The 24,259-nt window shown below is 34.0% G+C and overlaps 1 protein-coding gene across 5 annotated transcripts in view; it reads right to left on the reverse strand.

The window, feature by feature from the left end:
• LOC113108209 (FERM and PDZ domain-containing protein 4-like) overlaps nt 1-24,259 on the reverse strand; it is a 60,365-nt gene that overhangs the window by 20,641 nt on the left and 15,465 nt on the right. For 4 of the 5 annotated variants that reach the window (XM_026271089.1, XM_026271091.1, XM_026271090.1 and 1 more), the window contains exon 2: nt 12,413-12,526. In XM_026271089.1, the coding sequence (XP_026126874.1) occupies nt 12,413-12,526 (114 nt within the window). Of the gene's footprint in view, nt 1-6,905; nt 6,985-12,412; nt 12,527-24,259 lie in introns of those variants that run through there. The other variant, XM_026271092.1, reaches the window with a different exon arrangement.

Consider the following 24,259-nt stretch of genomic DNA (forward strand, 5'->3'; position numbering starts at 1 on the left):
CACACACTCACTATCTATGATACTCAGTGCAATCGTGTATTAATTCAACAAGTTGCAACATTCCATTGCATTAAAGAAAGACACTATAAGTGAAAGATATATGGTTTAAAATAGTTTAAATGGTTAAAAATTACAAATAGATATCTTCATATTTTCCAAATTTGACCAAAGTACATTAAGAAAAATGTTTTCTATATAAAGTTTACTGAAATGCTTTGTATTCATATTTAACTAAAAATTAAACAAATTAGTTTACATGAAATGAAATTAACGTTAACTTATTTCAGCAAATTTCCACAAACATTAAAGCATTTTAACTAAAAAGTATTTTTTTTACTAAAATAACAAACCATATAAATTACACACACATATACACATACACATATATAAACAACTTTAAACATTTACATAAAATTTCTAAATGAAATGGATTGAAAAATGTAATTTTCATAAATCTCAACACTGGACAAAGCAGGTTAAAATGTTTTGTCTGATTATGTTGACATAGAATTAAAGGTTTTTAACGAGAACTTTAAATTTCCCTTTTTATGTCTCTATAAATCAGAAAACACTATCAACAGCTAGAAAAAAGTAATTTTCACCATGAATAAAATGTTTCATAAATTAGTCCGATTGACACACAAACGAACTCCTCAGTAAAAGTCTTCAGGAGATAGATAGGAGTAAAACTGTAAATTCTGGTTAATGGCTTTATGTAAACCGCCTCTAAATAATCTACAGTGCAAATAGATAAAGTGCAATAAAATAAACACCTGAATGTGTATTCTGGATGTTTGTTTTTCTTCACTAGTCTTGACATCATCTTGTATGTTGTACATGGTTTGGGAAGCACCCCGCTCTGCATTACTGACATTACTCCGTGTTTACTCATCTGTCTCAGATGTAAGTGAATGTAAGCAGTACAAACTGACATTTCTACCACTGCAAAGTAAACGCTGTCACACCATCAAGCCATAATAAAGGTATATCTCTCTGGATAAATGCATCCACCAGATGCAGGAATATTAAACGCATTCATGCAGCAACGACCAAATTATCCAGGTTAATGCTGGATGATGGCAGTGAGTGAGAGCTGAGATAAAAATATGAATGGGATTTGTGCCATCACTCAGAGGAGCGTGGACACGGCAAGCCCTGAGAAAAACATATGGGACGCAGGAAAGACATCGCCTTGACTTCAGCCTCGAGCAGCTGCTATAGATGGCCAGCGTCCCAAAGTCTTGAGTGCTGCGGACACAACGTGTGTGAACCCGAAGCTTTAAAAGGGTGTTTCACAATGAGACATTCATCAACAGGTGACTTTTATATTAACCTGACCCGTGTTTGTGTGATGTCTCAGATAGCAAATGTTCAATTAACATGGAAGCAACGTTTCAACTGTTTTTTAACCGTTGATGTTGCATTTAAACTGTACGTGGTGTCATGCAATACCTTCTTCAGATCTTAAACACACAGATAGAGGTTCAGCAAAACATCTTAAGAGTAAGTGAGTAGAATTACAAACTAAAATGTAAAATGCAATAGAAATGCATCAATGAAATGAAAACTAAAGTCAAAATATTCATGCAATGGGCTAAAATGAAACTGAAATCAAAAGCATTAAAATCAAATGACTATAATTAACAATAAAATAATGTGAATTACATGAACAAACCCTCAATAAAAACCTACAGAATATACAGATGAATAAGTTCAGTTTTGATGCATGCAAGTGCTGTTGAAGTGGAGAAAGCATCCGTTAAATATGTACTATAATTGAAATCTATAGATGCAAAGAGATAAAGTGCAATAAAATAAACCCTTAAATGTGTATTCTGGATGTTTTCTGTTCAATAAGAAGACATGTTTTTCAAAATTGACTGTAGTGCTTTAAACAATATCTTATAAACAATATAAAAAAATCCATTGCTCCAGCTGACTAAAATTAAAGTGTGATTGAAAGCAGTAGAGCACTAATGATCTGTGATGATGATTATTAGTGATTTCTCGGACTCGTCTGATTTGATGCAGCGATGATGATTCACGTCATTATTCTGTCTTATTCAACTGACTCATCTGAAACATTCACTAGACAAAAGACACACAAATCACACGTCCCTCGCAGGAAGAGAACGACAGCTGAACAAAAAAGCACATCATGACTAAATGCCAAAGCAAACATGCAAAACTCAATCTGAACGCTGCTGCTGCTGCTGCTGCTGAGAAATGACTTTATTAACCAGCAGGAAGCAAATCTGATCAGGCAAGAGATCTGGATGATTGCATTACATGAATTATTCCGGTCAAAGGCTCATGCTAAATGCTTCTGGTTAATGGAGTCTCTGTGAAGGTGGACATTACAGCATCTCTCCTTACCTGAGCAATCAAATTAAGCAGGTGAGGTGTCTGCGAGACGCTCTTACAGCTCTTTGAGCAGTCTATCGGCTACATAACCAGCACCTTAACTCATATTAAACCTCATTTGAGACGCTCGACATAAGCAGCGATCCTGTGCATTAGAAGAACAGACTGAAGCAGACGTGAAACCTGATGCATAATTGATACCAATGCAGTTATTGTTAGTTAGAGCCAAGTTAGTAAGAGTAACACTTACAGACTTTATAATACATGACAAAAGTATTTCAATGCATTCATTAATGCAGTTTATAATTCATTGTGTGAACTCACAAAAAAAATAAAAATAAAACTGTATCCGGAGTTATAATACTTACTGTTACAGCTAGAATGCAATGCATTCAAACACATGACAAACAACTGATCTCCAATTATTATTATGCATTTTTACATTGTTTTATATTATATTATATTATATTATATTATATTATACTATATTATATGCTGCAAGTATATTAAAATATATTATATTTATGCTGCAAGTATATTAATATATATATATATATATATATATATATATATATATATATATATATATATATATATATATATATATATATATATATATATATTTAAATGTTTAATATTTTTTATTAAATTATAATTTAAAAAAAAATTCCTTTCATGTGAAACATAATAAAACATTTTTTAAACAAAAATATAAATATTCTTCAAAGGCATAATTGTATTATTATTATTATTATTATTATTATTATTATTAATTTAATTTTATCCCCCTCTTCTTGTGACACTCAGTGAGCCAAAAATAAATTGATCATGTGTTTAAAATACTGCATTATACACAACTATTTTTCAAATTACATTTTTAACATTTTCAGAAAAAAAAAATGTAAATACAGATAATTAAACTTTAGCTTAGTTTAATCTACTTATTGTTTGTTCTCATTGCAATGCAATAAATACACTTTTTTATGTGCTTCAAAGGCATTTCTTCCCCTTCCTCTTGTGATATGGCACGGTGGAGTGAATCGAAGGTCATCTCAGGTGAGCTCTGGCCTGCAGCCGCTGGTTTGTGCATCACTACACACCTTTCTGAGGACTTTCTGTGGATGTGTTAAAGCGCTGCCAACATAACAGCCTACAAGGTTTTGGATTAGAGCCCGTGTGTCTCTTATGTAAACTGTGGTGTGTTTATTTGTGTTAAATAATAGCAGAAACCCAATGCACAGCCATTTCATTTCTATTTTCAAATCGCTATCGACTCGAACAGGGTTTGAAAAATGTCCTGCTTCACAAAGACTCCCGAATACGTAAGCGCTCTAATTTCTCTCTATACTCTAATTATAAATGCTCCGCTGCACTAATAGAGAAGGATTGCAAGATTTAAAGGAGCTGATCCAGCTGGCCCAGATCTGATCTCTCTTGTTACAAAACACTGCAAACAAGGGCCAGAATCACTATACTGGAAATCAGATTCGGACAAACAGAATTGTGTTTCTAGAATAAATCAGGACTTCAGTTGTTGTTTTTGCAGCTGAAATGGTTAATTGCACAAAATGCAAAGTGTCGAGCTAAATTCATTTCAGATTAATTTCAGACTGCTTAACTATAATAACAAACTTAAACCTACACAAAAATGCTTAATTAGAAATGTATAGATTAAATCTAAACTAATTAAAAGAAGAATTCCACTGCTGCAAATGACCAAAACCTAACTGAATGGAAAGTGAAGTTATGATTTATCATTGTTCATTTACTATATTTGATGATCATAATTATTTTGTAATAAAATAAAACTACAATAGCTGATAATATATATATATATATATATATATATATATATATATATATGTATAAACACACATTTATATAGCTGCATGAGGACAAACATTAATGCTAAATGTCAAACAACTCATAAACAGACTGAAATTATATTTTCTTCAACTCATACTGGTATATTCTGTATTTATGAATTGAAAAACACATTTTTTTTGCGACCAAATTCAATGGCAAATGTCAAAAATCAGACTAAGGACACTAAGAAATCACACACTTACTGTACAAGCAAGACTCTTTCTAACATAAAAAGCAATGTATCTCAATGCATTCACAAAAAAAAAAAAAAAAAAAAAAATGCACTAAAAATTTAAATCTTAAGAACCCAATTTTTCCTGCCCTTATCTGAAAGTACAATCTTTTTACGCTTATTGTTAGTTAGAGCCAAGTTAGTAAGAGTAACACTTACAGACTTTATATATAATGCATGACATAAGTATTTCAATGCATTTATTAATGCAGTTTATAATTCATTGTGTGATCTTACAAAAAAATAAAATAAAACTCTATCCGAAGTTATAATACTTACTGTTACAGCTAGAATGCAATGCATATAAAGTAAAATATATAAAGTAAAATAGAAATCTATAAACAAACAATAACCAAAAGAACAACCCATAACTGCAAATTTCTAAAACTAAACTGAAATTTAAAGCATTAAAAGGAATTATGATCAGCAAAACAATACTATAGATATCAGTCTGAGGAGAATCAAAACCCTGAGCTGCATGTGACAGAATCTGTGTCCATGTGAGTCAGACGGGGGTCACACGAATCCTCAGCTCACCCACACTGTGTCTGTCAGCACAGACTGCGGATCGCTGAGGACTCACAGCTCAGACGCTCTTCATCACTCACTCGTCTCGTCTCGTCCAAGCCTCTGAAACCCCCGGGCACAAACACTTGCCCTGAACAGCAGATATTTTCATTTTCTTTATGTTGAAGATGTTGCTTCTGTTTTAAGACTAAGATCCGGTGAGCAGAGAGCGATTTGACCAATCACAGCCCGACCGAGAGAACGGAGACATGCTGCTCTGAACACCAACACAACATCATCACATCAGCATCAGCGGTGGAAAACTGGACGGTCCACTTTATTCACACTAAAACCACTCGAATGGTCCACATAGCGTAATTACAAACATTTACAGCAAGGTGGCGCTACTCAAAGAAACCAGAAAAAAAACAGAACAAATGCAATCAAAACTGTTTTTATGCTGTCCCTCAAAAAGTACACAAATAAATGTTTCCCCATTAACCTCTTTTAAAGCTCTCTCTCTCTCTCTCTCTCTCTCTCTCTCTCTCTCTCTATATATATATATATATTAATAAATATTAAATATTATTAAATAGATTTTTAAATTTATAGTTGTAGTTGTAATTATCAAGTTAAACATAAAAGAAATAAAGGCAGCTTTGGACACTTGCAAAAATAAAATGGTTTACTTTGATTTTATTTCAGTTAATTTTATTTATTTTAATTATTATTATTATTATTATTATTTTTTATTATTATTTATTATTATTTCTTTTTTTTTTTGAAAGTTTACAAAACGACATTTCTCATTTTCTCTTGGTTTTACTTGATAACCAAAACTAAAATAAACATGAATAAAATGTTTAAAAAAGGACAAAAACACAACAAATTTACTAAAACATTAACAAAAATGAAAATATAAAAATAATAAAAATCTTTAATACTATCTCAATGTTATAAATAGCACTTGTACAAGATCAGCTTGTAGGTTTATTAGGATTATTTAACATATATATCTTTTTACATAATACAAATATTTATTATTATACTGCAGCTATGAAAAGTGCACTTAAACCATACTTAAAATGTCTAAAGCTGCATTAAATAACAACATCAAAAACAATTCTATCATCTATAACCTATTCTTAATAGACTTGAACTATAATTAGTATAAAATAAATGCATTTTAAATCTACACATTTTTACTAGGGTACTACTAGTAAAGTACTAGTAACACTTACTTTAGGGTTTATTTATAAGTCATATACCTTCCTACAAAAAAAAAAAAAAAAAGGATTTTTTAAAAGTACACTTAAACTATACTTAATGTCTGAAAACAAACAATGTATATACTTAAGAATAGATGATAATATCATGTAATATATGAAATATAAGAAAGCGTAAGTTATTTTAAAGTATGCACACTTTAAGCAATGAACTTTAAGTTTCATTGGCTTGAAATGATAAACAACAGATCCAAAATGAAGACAAAGTGTTGCGATTTGAACTTGATATTTTGTACTGTATGTAATTCAGTGACATTTTGAAGTGAGACTTAAGTATCTCAATACTTATGAAGCCAATGTATAATATTTTATGCACACAATTAAATGCTTTAGCATTGCATTATCATGGTATACAACACAACAGTATTATTCATTTGCACCAGGCGTTACATACACAATGAATCTCTTTATCAACCATCGTGCCACTAAACTGTCAGATCCAGCCATGCTAGAGCCCTTAATAGTGCGCCACCCTAAGACATTCACTGCACCCGTTCAACATTTCCTGAAAGCATCACATGCCGCAGTAAGCAAACACAAATCTGGCACATATCCAATGAATATTTCAGAAACGGTAACTTCTTTTATGGTTCGAGTCAACATCAAGAAAAGACTTCCATACAGAGATGAAAGCATCAATTATTACACACCCGAGTATGAAGCTGCATCTCAGCCAAAGCTGCAGACAGACCCACGGGAAGCTCCTGCTCACAATATCCCGCATCCGATGTGCATGTGCCCAACGCTGTGTTCAATTCTTACATAAGTGACCCTCGTGTGTGACTAACCCCGCCCTCTGTTGACGAGGCCGCTAATTAGAAATCAACAAAATGAGCTGCTTTCTCTGCATGAGTGGCAACAGGAGGACCAGAGGGACATTTAATGCACACTGGGAGTTCATAGGGTGCACCCTTGTGTCGACATGAAAATAGAGATCATATATTAATAAAATAGTAAAGATGCAGATATTATAGATAATGGATAACCTCAGGATGCTCCAGTCACTATAATAAACAAACACAACATTTAATTCGGATAAAAGATTGCTTTCTTTGACTTCCATCCTAAACAGATCTATATAATAATAATAATAAAAAAAACTGAAATAAATAAATACATAAACAAACAAACAATAGTGTTTTTATTAACTAAAGCAATTTAGAAAAAGAATAAAATCGTTTCCAGGAAATGAAATACAATGAAACTAATATTAGATGAAAAACATAAATGAAAACTATAAATACCGCACTGGCAAGTAAGTAACTGAGATGAATGAGTACTGAAATTAACAGAAATATATAAAAGAAAGCTATCAAAATCAAAAACTAATAACAACGGAAAAGGCACATAATAAAATTACTGAAACTTAAAACTAAAATTTTAATAAAAGCGAATAAAAAGTATCAATATATATGTTAACTGCATGGACGGTTTTGTTTGTTTTCCTCCTTGAGCTCCTTGTCCTAGTTTTTCCCCATGTGCTCTCTGTTATCCAGTTTGTCCCTTCTCTACTGAGTTCCTCATTTAGCTCCCTATTTAAGCTCTGTGTTTTCTTGAGTTCTTCGTCCAGTCTTATACGTCAGCTCGATGTACTATGTGTGTGTTTCCTTGGTTTAGTTTACTAGCTACTATCCACACAAACGCCGTTATTTGTAAAACCACACTTTTTCTATGAGGTTGGGCTGTTCGTCCACACGCAAATGAAGCACCAGGTCACTGAAACATTTTTGAAAACTCCTGCCAGGGGGAAGATTTTCTTGTTTTTGGCTTGTTTCTTGTTTACTTTTCTAATAATCTGATTCCATAACTGGTGTTACTTGTAATGCATTACTACCCCCAACACTGCAGACAAATCATGGGTCACAGGAGGGCATGCTCCCAATCAAATTATTTAGTCTAGGCATCAACATTCACAAACCACTGTCTACTGTTATTTTCAACAGAAAAGAATGCAAAGAGCTGGTAATCATGACTTTATAAGTTGGAAATAGCACGTGAAGACAGCAGGATCATCTCGCTCAACACAATGGAGTGAATCGTATTTGTTAACTTTGTGGTTTAATATTTTTAGTAGTATGGGATGCGGTAACACACATCCCTCTCACATTAGATTGTTTTAGAGATCTATAACTTTTGCTGCTCAGACATATTCACGCAATCATGCAGCACGTACCAGAAGATCTGCACTCCGGGGTAGTTAGCACTCACACTGATATACGTATATGTTCTAGCAGTGACAAATAGCTTATTTTATATTTAACTGAATTACATTAATGTTATAAGAGTAATGTTAATGTTATTGAGATTTAGGCTACAATAAATACTTTAAACTGCTACAATGTAAAAGGAACACTGCTGTAAAAAGCACCTTATTCATTTATTTGCAAACCAAATGTTATTACACTTTGATCATATAGCAGTAGGCCTACTTTTAAATGAAAAAAAGTGTACAATACACTATTTTTGAATACATTATTAGTTTTGTGCATAACAATGTGATTAATTGCAATTACAGTTTTTTTCAATCGCTAACAAGCGCTTGACCATACTTCAGATACTTTTTCTAAACTCTTAACACAGACTCACACCTACAAAACACAATTGGCCAAATGGATAATTTTCTTCTCAAAAACACATTTTGTTAAATATATACTAAATCTTCATTTCAAAATAGAACGCATCTTTCTCTGCACACACCAACTTTACCAAAACACTGGAAATCTGACTCAAAATTAAATTATTCTGTCAAAGAATAACACTTGTTTTCACCTCACAAGTTACATGCAGTCAATCAAAGTACACCAGGTTTCAAAATACTGGCTATTGTTGACATTACAAAAACTTCATAGACTTTTCAGTCACAGTTTTACAGGTATTTGCATGCAAAACATGCAATTCCCTGTTTTACACTAAATTTCTTGGTTAGGAACTGTATGTCCAAATGTACAATAATGTTCACATTCAAAAGCATTCCAGTAAAAAGCAATTTTTTCCTTTACTGTTGCATGATTCAACAGGAGGTACAGTAGAAACACGGTATGATACAACAGAAAAGGTTTGACAGTATTGCTTACAGTGAACAAAATATCCATGAAACACATAAGAGCATTCTGAACAAAAAAACAACAACAGCAAAAAGCCCAGATAAAAAAGGAGGGGGGGGGGGTAAAATAAAAACAATCTCTCACTGCATCTCTCACTGCTCCTGCTCCTCTCACTGCTCCTCTCACTGCTCCTCTCACTGCTCCTGCTCCCCTCACTGCTCCTGCATCTCTCAATCTCTCACTGCTCCTCTCACTGCTCCTCTCACTGCTCCCGCTCCTCTCACTGCTCCTCTCACTGCTCCTCTCACTGCATCTCTCACTGCTCCTGCTCCTCTCACTGCTCCTCTCACTGCTCCTCTCACTGCTCCTGCTCCTCTCACTGCATCTCTCACTGCTCCTGCTCCTCTCACTGCATCTCTCACTGCTCCTCTCACTGCATCTCTCACTGCTCCTCTCACTGCATCTCTCACAGCTCCTGCTCCTCTCACTGCTCATGCTTCTCTCACTGCTCCTCTCACTGCTCCTCTCACTGCTCCTCTCACTGCATCTCTCACTGCTCCTGCTCCTCTCACTGCATCTCTCACTGCTCCTCTCACTGCATCTCTCACTGCTCCTGCTCCTCTCACTGCATCTCTCACTGCTCCTGCATCTCTCACTGCTCCTGCTCCTCTCACTGCTCCTGCTCCTCTCACTGCATCTCTCACTGCTCCTCTCACTGCATCTCTCACTGCTCCTGCTCCTTTCACTGCATCTCTCACTGCTCCTGCTCCTCTCACTGCATCTCTCACTGCTCCTCTCACTGCATCTCTCACTGCTCCCGCTCCTCTCACTGCTCCTCTCACTGCTCCTCTCACTGCATCTCTCACTGCTCCTGCTCCTCTCACTGCATCTCTCACTGCTCCTGCTCCTCTCACTGCATCTCTCACTGCTCCTGCATCTCTCACTGCTCCTGCTCCTCTCACTGCTCCTGCTCCTCTCACTGCTCCTCTCACTGCATCTCTCACTGCTCCTGCTCCTCTCACTGCTCCTGCTCCTCTCACTGCTCCTGCTCCTCTCACTGCATCTCTCACTGCTCCTGCTCCTCTCACTGCATCTCTCACTGCTCCTCTCACTGCTCCTGCTCCCCTCACTGCTCCTGCATCTCTCAATCTCTCACTGCTCCTCTCACTGCTCCTCTCACTGCTCCCGCTCCTCTCACTGCTCCTCTCACTGCTCCTCTCACTGCATCTCTCACTGCTCCTGCTCCTCTCACTGCTCCTCTCACTGCTCCTGCTCCTCTCACTGCATCTCTCACTGCATCTCTCACTGCTCCTGCTCCTCTCACTGCTCCTCTCACTGCATCTCTCACTGCTCCTGCTCCTCTCACTGCATCTCTCACTGCTCCTCTCACTGCATCTCTCACAGCTCCTGCTCCTCTCACTGCTCATGCTTCTCTCACTGCTCCTCTCACTGCATCTCTCACTGCTCCTGCTCCTCTCACTGCATCTCTCACTGCTCCTCTCACTGCATCTCTCACTGCTCCTGCTCCTCTCACTGCATCTCTCACTGCTCCTCTCACTGCATCTCTCACTGCTCCTGCTCCTCTCACTGCTCCTCTCACTGCTCCTCAGTTCTCCTGCTCCTCTCACTGCTCCTCTCACTGCTCATCTCACTGCTCCTGCTCCTCTCAGTTCTCCTGCTCCTCTCACTGCATTTATCACTCTTCCTGCTCCTCTCACTGCTCCTCTCACTGCTCCTGCTCCTCTCACTGCATCTCTCACTGCTCCTGCTCCTCTCACTGCTCCTGCTCTTCTCCCTGGGCCCCTTGCTCTTACTCTTCCTCGTCCATACATTACAGTGTTTCTCTTTTTCTGTTTCTGTTTCCAAAAACATCACTCTTCAAAGTCCTCCTTTTATTGTATAAGTTTATTGTCTAAAAAATAAGCCCTGCCATTGAGTCTAAGCCAGATTGGAATCAGCTGTGGTTGGCCCAATTTACACAACATGAATCAGCTAAGATAAATTGTTTTTGAACTGATATCATTGCAGAAGCAGAGGTTTTTATACTGTATCTAAGGTTTGGAACATTGTTTTTGCTATTGTGGGATGTTGTGTGTTAACATTTGTAAATACTACAAAAACGATCCATAATTTTTTTGGGAGGTATAGCTTGTCTGTTCAGAAAATGTAAGCATTGTGGAAATGTGTTCAATGACTCCATATTGTGTGAAAACGACATGAAATGTGTGAATGGTATGGCCACAATAGATAGATGCTGTGCTAATTGTGTTTAGAGTTTTGAAAATGTGACAACTGCTTGGACAAATGCTTGTTAGCGACTGAAAAAAACTGTAATCGCAGACAATAATGCGATTAATCGCGAATATTTTTTTTTAATTGCCCAGCAATAATATATCTATATTAATATATATATATATATATATATATATATATATATAGAGAGAGAGAGAGAGAGAGAGAGAGAGAGAGATTTTTATCTAATTATTTATACAATAAATACTGCATGCATTTAAAAAATGATTGGAGTTGGGGTATGGGCGGAATTGGCAAAGTGGTTTAAAAAGAAAATAAATAAATAAAATGTTAATGGCACTTGAAGCCCAAAAGATTGATGAACCCTGATCTAGTGCATGTAAACACAGACCAGCAAGGTCAATACTAAATGCACTAGATGGATTATAATAAAGCACCACTTATATAGCACTTTTAGAGGCAGATGTAGTCCATCAGGAAAAGTAAAATTAAGTGTGTCCTCGTCACTTCAACTGAAGCATCTGTGGACTCACATGTTGTACTTAGCCTCCTCACATCTAATTTATCTCATGTCAGTATAGCGGAAAGATAGGAACAAGGAGCATTTGTATCTTTTACCGGTTCGTCACTTCAGAAGGCTGACACGGGTTTCTGCAAGAAAATGTGCAGCGTGAAGCTTTGCTCGAGTCCTAAACAGATCAAAGCTGCTGTCGCTCTCGAACTCGCGCAGAATCACTGTGTGCAGTGCGCCGAAGAGGACAGAATCAGTATTCGGGACGCGCAGACGGAGGGAACGTGACAGGTTATGCCAGGAAGGACAGTTATCTGCATCAGGAGGAAGGCTGAATGAACACACTCACTTGATGTAGCAGGTCTCTCTAGAGGACGACATCTCCCAGCCATTGGAGGGTCCCTGTGTGGACGGCCAGCTCCCGGCGGCCTGCGGCGGACAGCAGGAGGACTTGATCCTCTGACTACAAGACAAACACAAGATCACAGTGGTCAGGAGAAGATGACAGAGACACCACTGTGAGGAGGAGAAACCGTGTTTAAACCGACTCCTACAACACAGCTCGTCTCAAAGCAGATTCACAGTAATAAACAGGAAAATAATCGTGAGAATGCGGCAAAATTCATTTATCAAATGAAATTCACAGTTGCTGCCATTCAATGCTGATTCAATTCAGTTCAGTAACTGTCAATGCTGCAAAATTCAATCAATTAGACAAATTCAATGCCGTTTTAAAATTACTCTACTATATTGGCTTAAAGTTGATTCAATTCAGTTAAATAAATGTCAAAAGTTGAATAAATTCAATTACTGGACACAGCGCAACAACGTAACTATTAAACTCTCTATAACTACGTTTGATTAAATTATAGTCAGTGTAAGTTGCAAAGCTCATCAATAATGAGACAAATTCAATTTTAGTTCAAAAGCAGCTCGACAGAAGCTAATAATTAATCTTAAACGGTTGCAAATAATTCTTCCAAAATGAAAATTCAGTCATTATTACCCTCATGTCGTTCCAAACCCATAAGATCTTCGTTGAATGGCGGAAGATGTAACTCAGGGGAGAACAATTGTTGAATAATATTGTTATTTTTGTTCTATTTGCAAAAAAAAGTATTCTCGTAGCTTTGAAAAATTTAAGTTGAGCCAGTGAAGTCACGTGGACTGTTTTACTGATGTCTTTATTATGTTTCTGGACCTGGGAACAATTCAGTTGTGTTGTGGTCTAGATGAAAAAAGGTCTTACGGGTTTGGTACAACATGAGGGTGAGTAATGACAGAATTTTAATTTCGGGGTGGAGTAACCCTTTAATTGAGTTCAACATTGATTCAATTACAAAAAAAAATGTAATCAACTGTGAAACTAATTCACAAGTGTCCTAATCAAGCTCAAATAAGTTCAAAAGTTGATTCAATTCAGTTCAATAACAGTATCAGTGTTGCAAAATTCAACTATGAAAAATTCAATTCTGATTTAAAACAGGTCTACAGAAAATGTCAATATTCATCTAAATCCATTTCAAAAGTTTATTCAATTCAGTTGAATAACTGTGTTAATGTTGCAAAAAATAATTAATTAATTATTAAACAAATACATAGAATAATTCCGCTTAGTATAATAACTCAAACGATGATTCAGTTCAGTTAAAAAATAGCATCAATGTTGATTCAATTCAGTTCAAATCAGCTCTACTAAAGACAATAGTGCCAGTATTCAGCTTAATTCAGTTCAAAAGTTGATTCGTTGAGTGTCAATGTTACAAAATTAATCAATTATTAAAAAATATGATTCAGATTCAAAACAGCCGAGCAGAAGACAACAGTCCCGTTATTCAGCTTGATTCAATAAAAGTGTAAAGGTTTCATCAATCATGAAACTAATTCACAATTTTTCCATCATTCAGCTCAGTTCAGTTCAATGTTAATTCAATTCAGTAAAAAAAAAAAATAGTGTTAATTTTCCAAAGTTCAATTATAAAATGAATTCAATTTCAGGTCTACAGAAAACAGTAGCTTTACTGTAAAATAAAATTGTTTACCATGCATCCCTACTTCCACTATATTGAATATTGTTGAATCCATTTACTATTTAATGCTGAATGCAAAAAATAATAGCACATATATGGAGTTTTTAGCCATGGACTGTTAGCTTTTTCCTCTTCTCAAAAGCTGCAGAATATCAACCGCTTACAGCCTGAACTTTATTTGTGACAGTGATTTAATTACATTTATTATGTAATGCAATCATCTAAGCCTCAAGATTGTCATGCTTCAGTCTTGTACGCTAAGAGCCGTGAAATTCATCTAATGCTGAACTGCCGGCAGATTCCTTAGAAAGCCTGATATCCAGTGGGTCGTTTGATCAGAGCCGTGTCAGACGGAGCTTCACATCATATAACAGATCGCTGAACGCACACATGACTCACTGTATCAGTGTGGAGCTCAAGGGCAACGTTTACACTAAAGTGCAGCAAAGAGTTAACCAATCCAAACACCCACCTGAAGTCAAACAGAAATACAGAGGATCCATTGAAGCAAAGCTGCTCCTTAGAATAAAAGCACTGGAAACCAGCGATTCTTAGGCTTTTATAATTCCATTTACAATCATATATATCATTTTTATTCATTATTATTGGTAGAGTTTTAGCTTTGTATTTTTATTACTTATTATTAATGTAATTATTGATGCAATTGATGTCAATGTTATGAATGATACATTATACTTATGAAATAAACACTCGTTATTAGCAAAAAGCTGAACAATATCAACTATTTTAGATTTATATTTTTTTGTAAATGTAATGCATTGTAACTTTTGATTAATGCAACTTAATCGATATTGATGCATTTTTTATTTTAAATATTTGATTACATATTAATTCTCTCTCTCTCGGCCACACACACACACACACACACACATATATATATATATTAAAAATACTCTGCATAGCATCAAAAAGATGAAAAACATCAGCCATTTTTCCTCAGTTATACAACCCGGACCTACTTCTGGAAGGAAATAAAACCTGAAAGCATTTTTTTTTAATCGATCTTATATAATGATATCAGACAAAAACAGCAGGATGCAGACAGGAATATGATCTTAAATGAGCTGCAGTCTGTCAGAGAAACCTAACTGAATTACAGTAATAAAATTCAAATACTTAAAATGCCATCAAAGACGTCTTGCTCAACTGATGCGCACATTCAAGGGGAAAAACTTCCGGCCGTCTGAACCTCCTCATAGGATGAATGACAAAATGACACACTTTCAGAAGCTTTTCTGAAAAGCATGTATTATTTAAACACATCTCCTGATTATGTGCATTAGTCACGCAAGAAAGCACTGAAAACTCACAAACTGATTCATAATAAATGAATATTCAGCCTACTGTTTTCTCAATATAGTCCCATATGCAGCAAAGTGAGTATTTATTTATTGTTGTTAATGTATACAAAAATAAAAAAGTAAAAATAGATCAAAACAACTTATATTTGAAAAGCTAATGTATTTGAAATATATATATATTTAATGCATTTAAAAAGCTAAACATTACAATTATATAAAAATACATTATTAATGAATAACATATTGGAGAAAAAATCTTTATATATATATATATATAAATAAATAATAAAATAATTATACACACATTTAAAAAAATATGCATTTTGCATAAAATAAAATTGTAATTATTTATATGATTCTTTGCAGATTACATGTTATAAATGATATTTCTTCGAACATAAGTCATCTCATCTTGCACATATCTTTATTTTAAAGCATTGCCTGTGTAATCTCATTTATGCACAGCATTATTCTGAAAACAAAATTATTCAGCAGCAAAAAAGCATAGACCGCTAATAGTGGTATGGATTTAAAACACAAGTAAAATGCATGAATATCTTACATGAGCTGCAAGCATTTTCATCAAAATTATACCATTTTATCTTTTATTTAAACAACACTTCAATATATAACTTAAATGAGGTAAAACAAAAACAAGCATAAAAGGCTTGAATGTATTTCTATTGGAGATGTTTTCATGTAAATCCTACAGGTGCAGATTCTGTACCTCACAGTTTGATCTGAACTCTGAAGACTATTTTTAGGACCATTAAAATCTTTCCACTGTGACTTTTTCCTCAAGACAATTCAACATTTTCCACCAAATTCTCATTACAAAGCTGGTCTGACATGTCTTGAGATGCAAATTAAAAACAAAACAAAGCAAAGCGACTGTAAGACTTCAGAAGACTTGGAAAATCATGCATGAGTTAACACTATGATATTTTCCTTTGTATGGAAACATACATTCTGCTTTGAATTTATTTGCAAAAACAAAACAAAAAACAAACAAACAAAAAATAAAAAAAACAGGTTTGGAATGACATGAGGTTAAGTAAATGGATAATAATTGCTGATAAAAAAAAGTATTACCTGATTTGATGATGCAATGTTAAAAAAATTGACCAAAATTCTGACTTTCAAAGCAGACAGACAATTAATTAAATAGTTAATAATATAAAGAGGAATCATGAGGTTTGTGTGTTTTTCAGCAGATTAAGGGAAAATACAAAACATCTTCATCTTATGCATTATCAGATGCAAAAATGCTACAAAATGCATTCAGTTTTGCAAAAGTGTGTCATGAGAGAGCAAAACAGAAATTATTTTTGTAATCAGCAGCACAAATTAAGAAACGAGTGTTGCATGATGCCTTTAAATGTTTAGAAACCACTTTTCAACATGGACTTTATGCAATACTTTGCTTTTTTTTTGAGCAACTGGGATGGTGCCCCCCCTGGGAGTTGGGGCCCGACGCAGACTGCGTACTCTGCGTGTAGGGAGCGACGGCACTGGAGGGAACATCAGCTGCACAATTCATGAACGTGGATTATTCATGTTTGAAGGAGGCGTGTGTTAAAGCTTGCAGTATACAAGTATAAAACTTATGATTCTCAAACATCATGACGGAAGTGGTGATTATCCTCGGACTACACTGATATATCAAGCTATAGGTGCATAGCTATCAGTGACGGGTCTGCTTGGCATTTTCATCGTAAAAAGCAACGTGCAAACATTTAAAACAGTAAAAGAGCCTGATGGACATTTCTATTATGAATCTAATCAGAATTCAAACATTCTGCATCAGGGTTATTGCAGTTATTTTAAACTAAAACAATAAAAAAAATTGTTCAAATATGTAAACAATAAATAAATACAATTATAATTACATATATAATTTTGAATAAATAATAATAATAAAAAATTTCAGCAAGTTGCCAAGGAATCATTTTCACTTTGTTTAACTTGGTGTACAAAGATAACTAACTAAAATAAAAATAGAAACTATAGGTAGGCTATATTGTAAAAAAAAAAAAAAAAAGAATTAATAATAATAATAATAATAAATATTGTATATATAACAAACATAAGTAACATTGATCTGAACTAGTTGAAGCTTATTTTATTTTATTTTTTATTTTATTTTTTAACAGTCTTATTCATTTGTTAGCAATAATCTGATATTTTAGTTTGTGTCCATCCCTAATTCAATCAAGCAATTAATTTTAATGGATTATCCAAAACTATAATGTAATTAAATATATGAAGCAGCATACATGAAGCTTTTTTATTTATATATATATATATATATATATATATATATATATATATATATATATATATATATATATATATAAATCATTACAAATAATTTTTGCTATAGGAAAAACAAATAACAAAAAAATCTGAAATAAAAATAACAATTACAATATCAACCTCAAGTTGCCTTTACAACTATTAAAAATAAGTTTAAATACTAAAATGACTTAATATGTAATAAAATAAAAATTGTAGTAGAACTTCAAGTAGAACTTGAAAAAAAAAAAACATACAAATACGAAAATATTAACAAATGCTATGATACTAGCAAAGAATTAATACTTAGACTGATGTAAAATATGTGGTGATGCGGTTACTATTGTAAACTGATGACCATATGAGTTTTATCATACAGATAATCTCACAATCCTTCTCATTTAGAAGGTGATTTGCTGATTGTCTTCAGGATCCACAGCACAGAAATCACTGATGGACCATAATATGTAAATGAAGCTGGTCTGTTGCCATGGCAGCACAAGCCTCTGTCTGTCTGAGAGGAGAATGACAATCAAATGAATGTCTCGTAATGAGGAGCCACAGAGAAAGTGTCCAGTGAACAACAGGGATTCACTCTCTGACCGACAGGATCCTCCCAAATCAATCCAGAGCTCAACTAGCTGCCCATCATTTCAAGATCAACAGAAAAACCACTAGAACTAGCTTTAACAAGGCAACAGCTTCATAAATATCTGATGATATCAGTGCTTTAAGTGGGCCGGTACGCACCAGTACTCAGTACCACCACTTCCAAATATAGCTCTAGAGCGTACTGCCACCTCTCTGTGCGCCCAGAACGTGCTTTTAGCGTACCAGTACGTTCATTTGTGTTATATAAATATTTTTTATTTTGCAATCTGTTATTATGACAGTTTTTTTTTTTTGGATTTTGTTTAAGGCAAAAATACCCTTTAAAATCCAATATGATTTTATATTAGTTTGATTTTGTCAACTATCTTTGTCTGAGTTGCAAGGTGTCAGGTCCCCTATTTGCCTATTTGTCAGTTTGGGGATCGCGAATCATTTGAATCAGTTCGGGAGTTCTGAGCGGGAAAATTATAATCAGTTCGGGAGTTCGTAGCGGGTTCGCGAATCATCAGTTCGGGAGTTCGTAGCGGGTTCGCGAATCATCAGTTCGGGAGTTCAAAACGTGTTCGCGAAGCATTTGAGTCAATTTGGGGATGCAAATCATTTGAATCAGTTCGTGAGTTCGGAGCGGATTCGCGAATCATCTGAGTCAGTTTGGGAGTTCGGAGCAAGATGGCGAATCATTTGAACCATCGGGTTCGCGAATCATTTGAGTCAGTTCGGGAGTTCAAAGCTGGTTCGCGAAGCATTTGAGTTAGTGTGGGGATCGCAAATTATTTGAATCAGTTCGGGAGTTCGTAGCGGGATCGCGAATCATTTGAGTCAGTTTGGAGATCGCAAATCATTTGAATCAGTTCGTGAGTTCGAAGCGGATTCGCGAATCATTTGAGTCAGTTCGGGAGTTCAAAGCGGGTTCGAGAATCATTGGAGTCAGTTCGGGAGTTCAAAGCGGGTTCGAGAATCATTTGAGTCAGTTTGGGGATCGCGAATCATTTGAATCAGTTCAGGAGTTTGAATGCAATAATACAGTAGGTCTTTCTATGGGTATTTTTTCAAAATCCTTTTGCACATTTTATTCATGTTCAGTTCTTTCTAGCTCAACCAAATCCACAAACTAATAAAAGTATTTATTATTATGGCCGCCTGTTGACTGCTGTATATTAAACCCCTTCAGTATAGTTGTTGTTACCTCAGGGGATGAGGGCAGTCATCATAAAAAACAAAACAAAACAAAAAACGCTATAATAGAGTACTGGCGCCTCTTTTGGGCCACTTAAAGCACTGGATGATATAAAGAAAATAATAAGATTATATTCTCTTCTCAATCGCTAGTATTTATGTGGTACAAAAACACTGAAGTTCTCAGTCAAACAAACGGTTCAATAAATGCAATTGAATCAAATTAAACCCTCATTAATAAAACCAAACTTAAAATATAGAAAGCATACATCAGCATTTAAGTATATTTAATAGTGCGTTTAGATATTTAATTGCATTATATGAAAGAATTTGTAAAATTAAGTATGGTTTAACTCTCAGAGTCATTTTGAAAGAATCATTTAAATGACTTACTGAAATGAATCAAATATAAAAATTACAGTATTTTTTTTTTGTCATTGTTGCTGTTGAAAGGAATGTTTTACTGTTTTGCCAAAAGTTGCTTCTGCTCACCAAGGCTGTATTTATTAGATTAAAAATAGAGTAATAACGTCAAATAAAATAATTGTGTTCAACAAGGACACATTAAATTGATCAAAATAGACATGCATAATGTTACAAAAGACTTCTGTTTCAAATAAATGCTGTTCTTTTGAACTCTCTATTCATCTGTGAAAACTGAAATATAAAATGGATCACTGTTTTCTCAAAAAAAAATATAAATCATCATATTTTCATGATTTCTGAAGATCATGTGACTCTGAAGACTGGAGGAATGATGCTGAAAATACAGCGGAGCATCACAGAAATACATTACACTTTAACACAGATTCACACAGAAAACAGCTTTTTAAATTGCAATAATATTTTAAAATTTTCACAGTATTTTGGAGCAAATAAATGAGTAGAAGAAACTTCTTTCAAAGACATACTTATTCCAAACTTTAGATTATATTACACTATATAACAATATTAAATAATTCAGGATATCACATAATGCTGCATGTTGCAAAAGGAAATGACGAGAAGGAGTCAAATGTATTATTAATTCCCATTATTTTAGCTCAAACGCACATCAAAATTCCCTCAAACATACGCTGTGTCCGTTTGCAGACAGATATTGATTTTCAGCAGACAGGGATAACGACTAGAGGCTGGTGTGGTTGATATAATGCCAATATACTCTTACATAATCTAATAATTAAAGCATACTCTGGGGAGATTTTCTATTGCCACAATATTTACACAAAAAAGCCTTGAAAAGTCTCCTCCTTTACACTTAAGCCATTATTACAGTCAACTGTAAAACCCTTTCCTCCAGGACAATAACGCCATTATACAAGCATAAATCTTTAATATCTTAGCCTGTGTCTGGCTGTAATTACTTCATCTTTTTGTTTAGCCGCTGAAGAGCCACACATATATATATATATATATTTATATATATAGTGTGTGTGTGTGTGTGTGATTGTCTGTGGTGTGTGTGTGTGTGTGTGTGTGCGCGTGTGTGTTATGACAAATATATTACTACAGTATAGTACAGTAGAATGTACTTCTCAAAGTAATCAGATTACAATTATTAAATATTTATTTCAAGAATAATTTTTTTTGACAGTTTAACAATAATCCTCTGTCATGCAGCAAATATTTCAATTGTTTTTTTTTAAAAATAATTAATTTGTTAATGGTTAATATGACGATAATTCATTTGTATTAAATCAAATCTAGAAAAAATAAAACATACAACCATTTTCTAATAATAATAATATATATATTTAATAAAATATTTTTAGAAGCTTATTATATTAACTAGATGCTTATTATATACATGATAATATTAACTTTTACATTTTATAAATTGATTAAATAATGCTTCTGTAATTAAACCACTGGATTTTTAATGACTGAAAATACATACATGTGGGGAAAAAAAATATATATATTTTTGTTAAACTGAATAAATTGCTGTTAAATTCTATGAGCTTCATAGCTTCCATCATTTTGAATCATAAGACGAATTAAAAAAAAAGAGGAAAATCCAAATACACAACAGAATTTCTGTATTATGTGCGGCATAATTGTTACATTTTATAAACTGTTAAAATTTTATGATTTTATAGTTTTAGAATTAAATTGATAGGACATGGTTAAAATGGAAAACATGGAATTTGAGGAAGAAAAATCGAATGATCTAATGGTAGATAGCCAGTAGATAACATTTATACTGTGGATTAAAGCGCGTTTTTAAAATGAGACAAGAATAAATCTATAGTCTTCTCAAAAAACAGCCTCCCAAACTGGCACTAACAGTACAGACAGATCTGTTCAATATAATGACAGCGGTTCGCTCGAGACCTGATCTATCAGTGACACCAGCACTAGCTGTAGTAACTCGTTTAACAAAGCACTGCAGAGCAGAGGCAGATGATGAAGCAGCATGCAGGAGAGATGATGTAACCCACAGACAGATGAAGATGATGGGCTGGGGAAATGACTCTGTGCTGCTCCTGCAAATGGCTTGTTGTCAGGTAATATGCAGCTCTGCTTCAAGAACACTTCACAGTCGCGTCTGGAGACTAGTGTACTTCACTTAAGTGCTAATGATAGCCAACCGTCAGGGACGACCACCCCACTGAAACACGGATGAAAATAGCTTCCACTCAAGAACAAAAGATAAGAAAAGGCCATGCATACATGCATTTGAAAACACATTTAAATGGTTGAAAATAAATAGTTCCTGGCTTATAATTATTTATAATCCATGCAAAACTTTCATGGCATGGAAAGATTGAAATGGCTCATATATGTAGTATAACTTAATTTTTCTGAAAAATCCTGTCGAACGTGCACAAACTGACAGACACCACATATAAGCTACTACTAAATATTGTAGAAACATAATTTTCTGTAAAGTTGCTTTGTAATGATTTGTATTGTAAAAAGCGCAACACAAATAAACTTGAATTGAATTGGTTCTGGTTCAAATCCTATAAAGCATCCTACATAGGCAGCTACCTTCTAAGGGAACATCTTAATTAAAATACAGCCTCATTTTTGAGTGTTTAGAACACTACACTTGGAGAAACTGAAACATAAAGCACAAAAATAATATGATACTCACATATTTTCACAAATATAATATGATACTCCCGACAAATGCATGTTTCTAAAAGTTACATGCACAGAATCCATTGCCTACAATGAAATTTACTGTGTGACATGAAATGTCAAGAAAAAATAAAAATAAAAATAATAATAATAATAAAATTTGAGAAAATTAGAAGAAGATTAGCATTTTTAATATCAATTTCTTCAAAGATACAATGATATTTCTACTCTAGATTGTTGTTGTAAATATAAACATTTAAATGATAACTCTCTCTTCTGTGTCTATTTGAATGAATGTTAATTTAATTAACCACTGGTTTTAATAATACATTTGTATTAAATAAAACACAGAATGCAGAAAAATTACAACAGAATTCCTGAATCAATATATAAAAGTGTCAAAGGCACCATTTTTATATAAATGTCAATAAATTGACAATTATTTGATTAGCGATCCTTTTTATGACAAAAATATAATTAAACCATTAAAACAAAATACTGAAAAATTACAAAAATTCTGGTTTTATGACATTTCATCGGACATTTGTATACATTTTAAACTGTTAAAAAACTAATTATGAAATATTGAAATTATTTATTGAATTAAACCATTAAAACGGTCTATTTATGGAGGATTGTTTTTTTTTTTTTTATAGCACACTATATGAAAAAAGTTATATTTTCTATATTTATGCCTTCCTTAAACAATTTTGTTCCATGTGTTTTATTTAAAATGAATTTGATTTATAATCAATATTTTTTGATCCATCCATTTCAATGCATTCTTTTCCATGACGCACACACGTGCAACGCTGCATTTTATTTTGGTGTTTTGGCTTAAATGAGGCATAATTACGCTGCCTACTTATTTGATGCCTTAAAAGGATGCCTATGTAGGCAGCGCACTACGTTTGGAACGGTGCACCGAACACTTTCTAAAGTAATCAATTTAAGACTTTACATTGCATAATACCTGCATTTCAATCTTCAACCACTCTGTTGAAAGCAGTGCAGATAGTGAGTGTGATACTGACAGTGATTACAGCGCTAGAGGAACGCCAGACGTTCACCCTGTTATTTGAGCGCTTCATCAAAGGTGGATGGTCCAGCTGGGGAACAGCACTAATAATGAACACTTCATACTCCAGTGTAACGGACGCCTATGGCTCACAATGTGTCAATGCTGCTGTCGCTTTTAAAATCAGCTTCTAAAACCATCTCCCATTATGACAGAATTAGCATAATCACCCGTTTCTGTCATGTGCTCGCACTCGTTTCTCTCCGAACCTGTCTGATTCTCTTTCTCTCACTTGTGGAACAATAAAGAAAAAAATAACTGGATTTGTTTAGTTTTTTTTTTTTTTTTTTGGTTCATTCAATAAAACCTCAATGTTGTTTGGAACCCTAATGTTTTAACCGAAACTGAAAACAAACATTTAATTTACAATTATTAACTCAAATCTATTGAATGATCAACACTGAGTTGCATATAAATATTAAAATTTCACATACAGCAGTCTTTACATCAACTTTTTAATGATACAATTATGTTTCTGTATGTTCTTTAAAAAAATATAACATTTAAACAGTGACTGTAATTTAAAGACGCTGTCATGACAGATTTATTCAAACATACATTAAATAATGAACAAAAAATGTACTAGCAATTTGAGT

This window comes from Carassius auratus, chromosome 9 (genome assembly GCF_003368295.1).
Source record: "Carassius auratus strain Wakin chromosome 9, ASM336829v1, whole genome shotgun sequence".
NCBI classification, from domain to species: domain Eukaryota; kingdom Metazoa; phylum Chordata; class Actinopteri; order Cypriniformes; family Cyprinidae; genus Carassius; species Carassius auratus.